Source organism: Chanos chanos, chromosome 1, assembly GCF_902362185.1.
Source record: "Chanos chanos chromosome 1, fChaCha1.1, whole genome shotgun sequence".
In the NCBI taxonomy this organism is placed as follows: domain Eukaryota; kingdom Metazoa; phylum Chordata; class Actinopteri; order Gonorynchiformes; family Chanidae; genus Chanos; species Chanos chanos.
The window spans coordinates 17,313,619-17,325,412 of NC_044495.1; the positions used below are offsets into that span (position 1 = coordinate 17,313,619).

The 11,794-nt window shown below is 38.6% G+C and overlaps 1 protein-coding gene across 1 annotated transcript; it reads right to left on the reverse strand.

Annotated features, from left to right (window-relative positions):
* Nucleotides 1–2,154: 2,154 nt before the first annotated feature.
* LOC115809947 (cytochrome P450 1B1) lies at nucleotides 2,155–3,772 on the reverse strand. Its single transcript, XM_075353559.1, has one exon. The coding sequence runs from the start codon at nucleotides 3,770–3,772 to the stop codon at nucleotides 2,192–2,194; it is 1,581 nt and encodes a 526-aa protein (XP_075209674.1). The 3' UTR covers nucleotides 2,155–2,191.
* Between the last annotated feature and the right edge of the window lie 8,022 nt (nucleotides 3,773–11,794).

Here is an 11,794-nt window from a genome sequence, read left to right on the forward strand (position 1 = left end):
CAGGACAGCTCCTCAGTTGGAAGGAATCTGATGGGTGCTGACAGGACTGGGAAAACTGAGGTGAGGTGAAGCAACTAAGGTAATCGTGTATACAAACCAAAGCAACTCTTACAACAATTGGAAAAAAACATGGGATCTCAACCACAAGCACTCATTGTGTATGGACTCAAGTTCCATGGGAAAAAAATGTTTGTTTGTTTTTTTTTTTTTGCATGAGATTTCTGAACAAAGGTCCATTTGTACATTTTTTTACAACAGTAAAATAGATGTCATAAAGCCAATATACAGTTAAAAAAATAAATCCATGTGGAGATGCCCCTTTAAGAAAGGAAAATACAACTTAAGTGAAATTTTTAAGCCCCAGGGAGTCATTTCTCTTACTAAACAGGCATGCATGAGGCATGAAGGAACCAAAATCAGCCAGGAATCATTGGCAGTATAACAAACAGAGTGACCTGAGACTGGAACTGCAGAGAACCCATCTCTATCATTAACAGTGTTCAGCAGCTGGACTGTACTGGCAGGTATTTAAATCATACCAAACGGTGAAGTTGGCCCCCTGAGGTGTTGTGTCAAGTGTGTGATGCGACGGATCTCTTTCTCACTCTCCCTTGTATCACTCCCTTCATTTCTCAGTCTGAACACAGAGGAGTGTCCATACTTCTCATTTTACAAAGTCCTTGTAAAAATAGCGGTGCACCAAAGAGACATACCTTAGCAATGTTCACATATGCCAACGAGTTTATTGTCTATATGTAGTATGATTGGAGTAAGGTCCAGCGGTCAATCAAATCGTGTGTTTGGCCACCTATATCTACATGGTTGAAAATGCTTTACATACTGGAGCTTGACTGACTGATTACTCCTCCTTTACTGATTTCCCCTTATGGCATTAAAATAGGTTCTAATGTAGAAATGCCTATAGGGGTTCTTTTATTATGAAACCACAAAAGTAACACACATGATTTCTGATGTTTACCCATGAAAACCTTCTGCTTATCAGCAGTATGTGACCCAGTCAAGATATATTTCACTATCTCAGTGTGTCTCAATAGAGAGGGAACAGAGAAATCAGGATGAGAAACATGATGAATAAAAAAGTGTGGAAGGACAATATCCTCAGATTTTTTTTTAAAACAAATTTTATTCACTTCAAATATACCTTATTGTCAGACAGCAAAAACAGACAAAACAAATTCTTATTTTTTATGCCATACTGTTACTCTATGACTGCGTATGCCATGCTTCAGTGCAGGTGAAATGACTTTGCAATAGCTTTCAAAACTGGTATAAACAAAGGTGCATCTGTGAAAACACATATAATACATGTTGGAATCCTTTCCCCCTGGAAGTCATTAGGGTTAAAATGTTTGTGTCTCCTGTCTGTTGTACTTGGATAAGAAAGAAGTGTAGATGTGCTGTTCAAATGAGACCTCAAGGTTATTTCCGAGGTAACAGCTCATAAATTGAATGTTGCCAGAGTATGCAACATTCAGAGTCTTTCCAGTTAAAGAGATACTTTTTTTATATAATGGAGTGTAATGTGTTTTAGACAGCTTATTGATTTCCAGGATTTAAATATTAATTTGCTTTCATAAACTGTTACAGATAGATGGACATACTCGTTTAATTGGGGTACAGTAAAAGAAAGCAAAATCACATCTGAAATATGTTCATGTATAGCAGATATAGTCATATGTTTTGATGTTTAGTATTTTTGTTGCATTTAAGAGTACACATTGATATAAATTGCATGATATAGCTTAAACTGACGATCTGTAGATGTTTAACATTTTATAGATTCTACCAATACTGTCACTGATTCTACCAATACTGACATAGGTCACATGCATGATATTGCATGTAAAGAATACTGAATACAGCTATTTAAAAATTATAATAATTAGTGTTTGAAAAGTGTCTCAAAATATCTTCATACACTTTGCAGTGTGCAAATAAAAGAAGTTAAATTGAATGAATGGTGATAACAGTAATAGAAGTGATACTTAATATACTTTACGTAATGGAAAAATATTAAACACCTGAATAATAATTAAATATTAAATATGATATTTCTAAACAAAAGAATTCAGTGTAGTTTATTTATACTCACTTTAAAAAGTTAGACATTTGTTATTTGTTTTCCTGGCCTTGACACATTGAGTAGGATGCAGGCAGTGCAGAATTTCTGTCAGGCTGGTGATACGATGCCAAGGGGCTTCCCTCTTGGCTTAGCAGTGACAGTGTAGAGGCATGGCTTCAGAGTCAACCCATAAGTACAGTCCAGTGAGAGGGCTTGAGAAGGATTACACTCAAAGGTACACTGGTGCAGCAAGATGGCTGTGAATAGAAAGATTTCTGTTTTGGCAATTTGGTCGCCAATGCACCTTCGTTTGCCTGTGGAGAAAATCATGACGCTGTTGGTCAGGTCCTTATCTAGGGCACCGCTCTCATCTAAGAAACGTGAGGGGTCGAAAATTTGAGGGTCTTTCCATTTCTGAGGGTCATGATTGACAGACCACTGATTAATAAAAACCACAGTGTCTTTGGTGATGTGAAAGCCTTCGATTGTCACATCACAGGTGGTAGAATGAGGAATGGTAACAGGCACAAAGCTGGTATAGCGCATGGTCTCATAGATGAAAGCGCTCAGATACGCCAGACTGCTCTTGTCCTCAACAGAAGGCAGTCTGTCACGGCCCACCACTTTATCAATGTGCTGCTGGAGTTTGGTCTGGATGGTAGGGTACTTGACCAAAAACAGCAGTATCCACTGCATGACTGTTGATATAGTGTCCTGTCCAGCTCCAATAAGATCTGTGACTGTTCCTTCAACGAATTCCTTGGACAAGGGGCTGTCTTTCCCGTGTTCAATGACATTAATGATGGCATCACTTATGTCTCTTGTGACTTCAGGGTTGTATGTGTTTCTGTGCTGTAGTACCTTGTCTTTAACATACGCAAAGAACTCTTCATTGATGTTCTTAAAATTCTCGTAGACACTGCGCACAGGATTTGGGAAAGATTGAAGCCAGGGCATGACATCCACCAAGCTGCCAGCACCAACTGTCTCTCCAAACTTATCAACTCTGCCCAGGAGAGTCCTAAACTCTGGGTCATCATGTCCATAGCGTTTGCCAAAACAGAGGGCACAGATCACATTAGCTGCAGCAACTGTAAATTCATGGGATGGGTCAAAATATCTTCTGTTTGCACTCAGTCTCAAGAAAATCTGGACCAGCTCCATTGCTTCCGCCACAACATGCTGTTCAAAGTTTTTTTTCGTTTCACTGCTGGCAGAAGAAAAAGCTCGTAGAGTTGACTGAGCTACTTTCCGATGTATCCTCCACTGTTTGCTGTAATTACTGAAAGTCATGCTTTTACCCCCTGAGATCATCTGAAAAGATGCAAAGTTTGGTCTGCCCGCAAATTCTGTGCTGTGCTCTATGAGAGCTTGCCTTATAACCGTATATCCATTCAGCACCACTATGTCATTGCAACCCAGTCTTATCTGGTAGATGTTGCCATACTTTTTTGCCAGCTTAGAGAAGGTGACATGGGGCATTTGTCCCAGCTGCATTGCATTGCCCACCAATGGCCAGGCAAATGGTCCTGGCAGCTTCTTCTTGAGATGGAGGTTCCTGACCCACAGAAAGGCCTCCAGGCAGAAGAGGAGGATGAAGGAAGCAACAAGGGCAGGCTGAACATGTCCGCTCCACTCTTTCATGACGCTACTGCCACTTGCTCCTGACTCTGCCTCTGTTAGTGCCATTTTATTGTTTTATTATATTGCCGTTCAGTATGTGTAATTAAAAATGAACTTAATGTTTAAAAAGATTCAAGGATTCAACATGTTTACCCAAGCTCATTAGTAATTTACAGAGAAAAAATGAATCGGAGGCAAATGAAAATGTCTTCAACCCTCTTTCCCCAAATGCCCAGAGCTCAGTCCTGCAGCTGTAATTGCAAATTATCAAAATGTATAAATCCAGAGAGTAATGTCAGAGCTGACATTTGAAGATCAAAGTTTTAGTAGTAAAAAAAACTTTTTTCAAAGTGTTCGAGTAGCCCTCATTTCTTTTTAAGTTTTCTGTCCTGAGAGACCGATGGTCTTTCCTGTGCCTTGCTTGTTTTACTGCGGTCTGTTATATATGCTCGTAGCGCAAGGGGACGGACAAGATATTATTCCACAATACCCCTCCCATTGTGGTAAACCTGAAAACAGTGTTGCAGAAACTGTCAGTTCACAGTGAGAGCGCAACACTCGTGATAGCGCACCGTGGCTACCCCGCGCGTTGGAGCAACACATTCACTCCTTACACGAGTTGGGTACTGCAGAGCGAACGAGGTTTTCATTTAGTAATGGTCAAAACCTGAGGACCTGTGGATTTTAATAAAAGTGGTTCACATATGCTTGATTGCAGCAGGGCTACAATGTCTGGAACTTTTAGGATGACATAATTTACGATTTATCAAGTAACCTAGCCAATAAATGCAGTTATGTAAGTAACTTTCAACTTTAGGATCTTTCTATGTTTTCCATATTCGATATTCTTTGTTCAAATGAGTTTAAACGATAAATGGCAACCGAATTAATGCAATCACTGCAACATTATAGAATTTTATTTAGATGAGATGCCGTCTGTGATTCTGTCAAGTCCATTTCTGTCTTCACACGCGACTTTATCCGACAAACTGTCTTCCAGTTGCGCTGGTGGTAGTGATAGTAGTTTGCAGCCTAGAATTTCCTGCGAGGAGTATTAAGAATGTAAAAAAAAAACTCTTTAATTGCAACTGTTCTAAATAAGGTAGCCTTAAGTTGGGTTAAATAACCGATTCAATCCAACAAGACGTGTGGCGTCATGCTCAGTAAACGCATTCACGGCATATACTGTCCAAAACTTCCTTTTTGCATAATTGAACATCAACTGCTGCATGGATGAACACGTGCAAGTTACACGCAGACTAGTTGCCTAGCCATGAAATTGTTTTTGAACATATGCTACACATATTGTAATGTTATAAATATTTCATATTATCTGATCATTTAACCTGTAATTACCCATTTGTTACTAAATTATTTTAGGAATAGACTATGTGGTTGCGACTGTTAGAGTGACCAGGATCAAATCATCAGAAAAGACGAATGACTTTTATTGGTCTTAATAATTCTATAATGTTGAAAGAGTATCTGCCCTCATCAGCTTTGCCACAAATCTAACCGTTTTTCATAGTTAAAAAAGTGTGATACAAAAACCATGACTGACGTACCAGAAATTTAAGGTTTCAAAAAGATGTACATGCACTTCAGTGGCTAAATACAAGGCACAAAAAAAGGCTTTCACTTTCACTCATAAACGATAAATTTGTATCCTCGCTGCCATTATGTCAAACAACAAGAATCCAGGAGTAAATTTTATCCTAGGTCATAAGCAGGTAACTCTTGTTTGAAGGTGAATGGTTTGAGATTTCACCTTAGTCATTTAAATATCAAGTAACCTATGTAAAATGAATAAGATGAGGTGAACAATCTAAAGTGTCTATTAGAAATATACAGCTTATCAGGATGATTAGACCACTAATGTTACTCAAAAACTGTTCTCCCCTGACCTGTTTGAACACAGTACAATTATTTACATACACTGTCAGGTCATCTCAGGTGAGTTTACTTAGTTTACCCACTGTATGCTACTTTTTACTGTGTGGATACACAACAGAGGGTAACTCCAAAGCTGTAGCAGGAACTTCTAAAGTTAAATTTGGCACTGACATACCTCTGTATTTAACGTGATATCACTGATTAGTAGGATTGTGCATTTTTCATGGAATGCATACTTTTATAATGACACATACTTTTTTTTCAACATATTGTGTTTAGATTCATTATATGACCAAAAAATTGAGAATTACACTTGAGGGTTTTGTTTTAAGTCTCAAAACAAGGATTTTTTTTTTGAAAAATGACTTCATTTTTGAAGCCTTCATATTGATTTACAAGCTTTTGTAAATCAATATTTTCTAAACTAGAAATAAAACATGAGATTTAACTGGCCCAACATACATTTGTAACTTGTACTGACTGCTTTAAAAACTGCACCAAACTCCTCATAAAAATTAATGAAAGAGATTAAGAAATGTTATTACAACATACATGTAAATTGCAAAATAAAGGGAATATCAACAGAAATGTGGCCTTGACCATCAATGGCTGCCAGAAATAATTCCACTGTCAGGACCCTTACTGAAAGGAGATATCCTCCTTTTCATGATTTGATGTTTTATTAATAATGGAGAAATCCAATGACTAAGGCTCTAATAGCATATGGTTTACTTGTTATCATAATTATTAAAGCATTCACCAACCACTTTTGTTTTGTGGTGCTGGACATTGTCATCTCAGAATAAACCTTTCCTAAAAAATCTTAAGGATGAAGTTAATCACTTTAGTGCACTTTGTTATTTGGGCAGCAAGAAATTGCTGTTTGACAAGAAAACGAGAGCTTCAATCGCACTACTCATTGAGCTGATTCACTTATCTGATAACAACAAAATGTGAGAGGATGAAGTTCTTGGAGGTGACCTCTTGAAGTTCCTGTAGGAAGATATTAGAATTGCTGATTACATGTGTCTTGCAGTATAGTAATCCTGCAATTATACTGATGCTGCCCCTCTCCTGGTCTTTATCCAAGTATTTGATTGTTGTTTGTGTTGTGGGCTTTTAAGTTCTTTTCATTTGGTAAGATTCTCTTGCTGTTGCAGATAGGGCTACAGCACTGATAAGCTATCAGTCCTGCTATTATGCTGATACACTGTATTACTCACCAGACCATCATCTGCATAAAAGTGGTTTAGTGAGTGACACAATGTATAAAATAAAAGGATCAATGAATACAACCCTGAGGTTCAGGGCTTATGCAATCTGCAGCACACCACTTGAGTTGATTGAATTGATTAATGACAGAATTGTCACTCCAAAAGTCTTAAACTGTAATTTCACCATTCATCTCAACAAGCTCTGCAGCTGTTGGGACAGAGCCCACACTGTCGCTGATGTACACAAAGGCATTTCACCCTGTCATTCACATTCTTATCTGCCCTGAAAAGATCTGGAAGGAAAAGAACTTCGTTTAATGAGGATATTTTCATCATTTAAATGATTATCTGTTACTTTTATGTATTTTAGATGACATCAGCAGTTACTTTAAGTCTCTTACCTTTTTCAAGATAGCCTTTTTTGTTCTTTCTGTCTCCACTTAACTTGATGCACTTTGTTATAGCTATATTACACTTTCAATTACACCTTTCCATGAGTTTTCAGTATTTTCATGATCAACCTGTTTTTGTTCTTATCTATTTTCATGTTACATTTTACCCCAATAGATAGTGCAAGTTTTCTCTAGCTCTCAGTATTTCCAAATCGATTAGCATGTTGCTTCTGTGGTTCTGTCCATTTCACAGGTCCTTCTTTCTCTCTTGTGTTATTTTTAACACACATCTGGTGAAAAATGTAAGATCATGAAATTTTGGTCCAGTACATAAGATAATCAATAATAAATAAATCAATAACCATTAATGTACTTATGGAACAAGCACATTTTATGCAAAAGGTGGAAACTTGTTAAGTAGATTGGTGCAAATATGTTTTTCAGCAATCAGATGTGCTTGGTTCCAATACAAAGATAGTGTTCAATTTAGAGCTAGACCTGAGTAACAGTGAAAATCTTAAATGGTGTCGAAGGACTTGCATGAAATCCATAAATCAAACTATACATAATCATCATATATCGTCCCAAACACAATATTATTGCAAAGATGAGCAAACTTTACAAAGTTACTCGTTACAGCAGCAGATATTAGCTGTACAGCTTGACAATTCTTTATTTCTCACTCAGCTGAACAAATTTGGCGAGTTGTAGCATACATGGTAACTTAGAGGTGATATTTTTCAATAAAGTTAAAGCACAGACAAAATTTCCTTCAAAGATGAACAATTTCTCACTTTCTCTTTTAAGGCAGAATACTATAGAGTTTGTGACAGAATTCCTCTAACTCCCCCTATCCCTGACATATACATAGGGCCTCTTGTATTACACCCTCACTAATTAGAGCCAGGCTTGCAGAGGACTCGTGTTTGTGTGTGTGTGTGTGTGTGTGTGTGTGCGTGTGTGTGTTGCGTGTGACTGCCGTATTTGCCTGTGATTATCCTCTGCAGACTGGCTGTGAAAGATTGGCCTTGACCCCAGGCTGACTCTGTGAAGGGAGGCTTCTGATCCTGTCAGAGTTGGGCACGTGGAGACAGATCCCACAGTGGACAAGGTCTGTCCTACTCTGGAGCTAATCATTGTTTACAAGTTCCACTTCTCTGTGAGCTACTGTCACGCATGGCCCAGAGAGAGAAAGGAAGGAGAGAGGAAGGGAGGGAGACAGAGAAAGAGAGAGAGACAGAGGGGAAAGGAGGAGGGGACTGACAGACAGTTTGGGAGCTTTGGGGGGTTGGGGTTGGTTTGCCCACATGGCCACAAGGAATGAGAGTGCACACATTAGGCATTCTGTGCAACTACAAAAGATCAGGATGATTTCTTTCATAATAGTCTCTGTAATGGTGCAGTAATGTCCAATATTTTAAAAACACATTTATCATTTAGAACCACATTCTGAAACATGCACAGTTTAGGTTTCTTGTCAATATGTTACAGTTCTGAATCACAGATCACGAGAGCAGGGCGCCCAAATTATCTGTTGTCACAGGGTGAAAAGGAGATGTGAGCTTGGTAACCATGTCAGCCCTGGAGGGGGCGCTTTATTTCAACAAACTGAGTGACAACATGTGTGCCCAAGGTGCTGGGGCAATGGGACCAGTACAAGGAGGTGCAGGTACAGCGGTGCTCTGTGTAAGGGCAATCTGAAGAGGATCCAGGGCCTTGGAGTGGTTACTAACTCGGGGAAGGAGCGGGTGACATGGCTGGCACTTGGGCTGGGATCTGAGCCTGGGTCTCCTGCTCAGCTGGTCAGTGTCTCTCCCTTGGCTTACTCAGCTAGTGGCAATTGCTTCCATCAGTGGCTTAGCTGAGTCTGGCAGTGGGCACTTCCAGTAGCAGCTAGAGAACAGGCTGGGGAACCGGAAGAGATCTGCACCTAAGGCTGGCCTCTACACTCTCCCTCTTCTGGTCCGCTTGGCTGGCGGCAGTCGTCTCTGCCAGTGGCACAGCAGAGTCTGGGGAACAGGGCAGAGATGTTAACCGACACTGCCAAAGCACACTCTCTTCCCTTCTCCAGATTCCTGATTTTATTATGCAGCTCACACATTTCCATGAGCTCCAGGTGCGACTTGTCAACGAGCAGCCAGCCATGCCTTCTTGGTGTCTCCATTGAAGTCTTCTCCCTATGCACCTTTGTAAACTCAGCATGGGGCTGATCTTCCAGGGGCCAGGCCATCACACTGTTTTCAAAGGAAAGTGTTATGTTAATTCAGTTATGAATAATGAAATCATACAGACCTGAGCAATCACCTGATATGCACATTGTTCCTCTACCACATTTAATGAGTAAAACCATGGCAGGTCAAATAATCTCTGTTATGTATATAAAGTCACTGACTACTGATGTCATCCTCACCTATCTGAGAACCAACCTCAAGCTGTCCTCAAGAAATAATGGCAGTTGCAAAACGTATGCCTATACTAACTCTTAAATGTCCACAAGACATGCCAACAGACACATAAATTATAGCTCTCTAGCAATTCCTTCTTTTTGTATTTGCCAAAGGCACCAGCCCTCTGAGTTCACTCTGGAGCTTTTGACAACCAAAACCTACTAATGAAACCATAGAGATTAGTGGTTCCAAGAGTCTTACCTGAGCTGGACTGTGTAAAACTTAGAAAAGAACAAAGACATATGTGAAGGTTTTGCTATTTATGGATTCATTTAACTCTAACTAAAAATTCAATTTGTTGTGAATAACAAAGTTAAATAGTTGATTATCAATGTGCTGTTCACTGTCATGGTTCACTGTCATTACCAAAACTCAACATCTTGATCTATGATGACAATTGTACGTGGCATTCCAAGCAGTGTCAGTAATATTGTGAAGAAATTTGACAACAGCACTGAATCACAATGAAGGAGTCTGTTGTCATCTCTGAATGAATAGGGAGATAGCTTTGAACTGTTAAGATGAAAATCTTGAACAGTCTGAAATGCTCAGATTCTAACTAGTTGACAGAGAATAAATCCACATTTTTTAATATTCTGTTTAATTGTCTAATTTGCCAAAGTGTTCAGAAATACCACTAGATGTTATTTTGTTATAACTTGTATATTGTATCGAAGTTAGTTTAGATATTATACAAATTATTAATCTATATTTTCAAGTGAAACAGTCATTTTCAGTCACATGCAGACCTGAAGCTTTCATTGTATATCTTTTACATCTGAAGATTGGCCTGTCCATAAGCTGTTTGTAATCTGTTTATAACTTTGGTGAACATTGTATGCTGAGGTAAGGTTAATTAAGGCTGTATATGGCTTTAATCATGGTTTCATATTGTTTAAATCATGTTTTTCATTAGAATGAAAGCACTTTTCCTAGCCTTAAAAACTTTTTTTTTTAAATTTTGCAGTAACATGTGAAATAGTTTATTTATCTACAATGGAGCTCTTGTTATTTTTTTGTCACTGTATTTATCCTAACCATTTATTGTTTATTTATAGCTTGATTAGAAATACTGTACAGTATGTGAGTCTGTTGTTTAGGGGCACATTACTGGGAGTTACTTCCTTACAAGCAAATTATTGTTGCTTCGTTTTTTGAGTGCTGATCCAATATTGTGGGCCAAGTGTGCTCTGTTTATTGTCAAGCTTCTGCCTGAATAATCTGCCAAACCCTTGACTAAATAATAAATTATACAAAAATCAAAATTAGATACGCTCTATTTTTCGGATTATGATCAAATTTCCTTTGAGTTTCCATAGGGTTCTTCATACAATAATGCAACATATTTTCATGCATGACATCTTAATATGAGCCTACGAGACACATTTTATTGTGGTGCTATTACACAGTGGCGTCTAATATGTACATTTTTGTGTGTTTTGGCATCCTGGGAAGCAATGCTGAGAAGAGCTTGCGTGCAATGCCAGCCTAGCGTGCACAGATTTTGGTCACTGGACCCCGACCTCCCTGGGGAGCAGGGGGTGGAGATTCTGTGAAGAGATCAAAATGAGATGGAGAAAGGAAAAAGTATTGGGAGAAATGGCTTCCGCATGACCTCAGTTTTGGTTTAGTTAGCTTGTCTGCGGCTTGCTGATAAACTGGTCAAAGCACACTTAATTACACTTTCCTCAGTCTAGGTGTTTCATTTGCATAATACTGCCTTCTGACAGGTTAATTTTTCCTTATCTTTAAACTTTAAGCATGCACAAATAACTTAAATAGTACATCACCGTTTAATAGGAATCCCTCTGAAAAAGATGCTCTTGCCACAGATACACAGAACACTCTAATTATTTCACACACTCCCTTAACTACATTCCCTCCCTGATTTGTTTCAGGAAGTAATTCCGTTTAATTCTCAGACATTTTATTTTAACCTCCTTTTCTCCAGTCTTATCTTCATATGTATGCTTCAGGTCTTGCTAGTGGTATAGATTCATATGTACATAAATACAAATTACATTATTTGAGAATTTCAAAGATGATCTTTTATTACCTCCACCAAGGAGGTTCTGTTTTCAGTGTGGTTTGTTGGTTTGTTTGTTTGTTGGTTTGTCTGTTTGTCAGCAGGATTATGGAAAA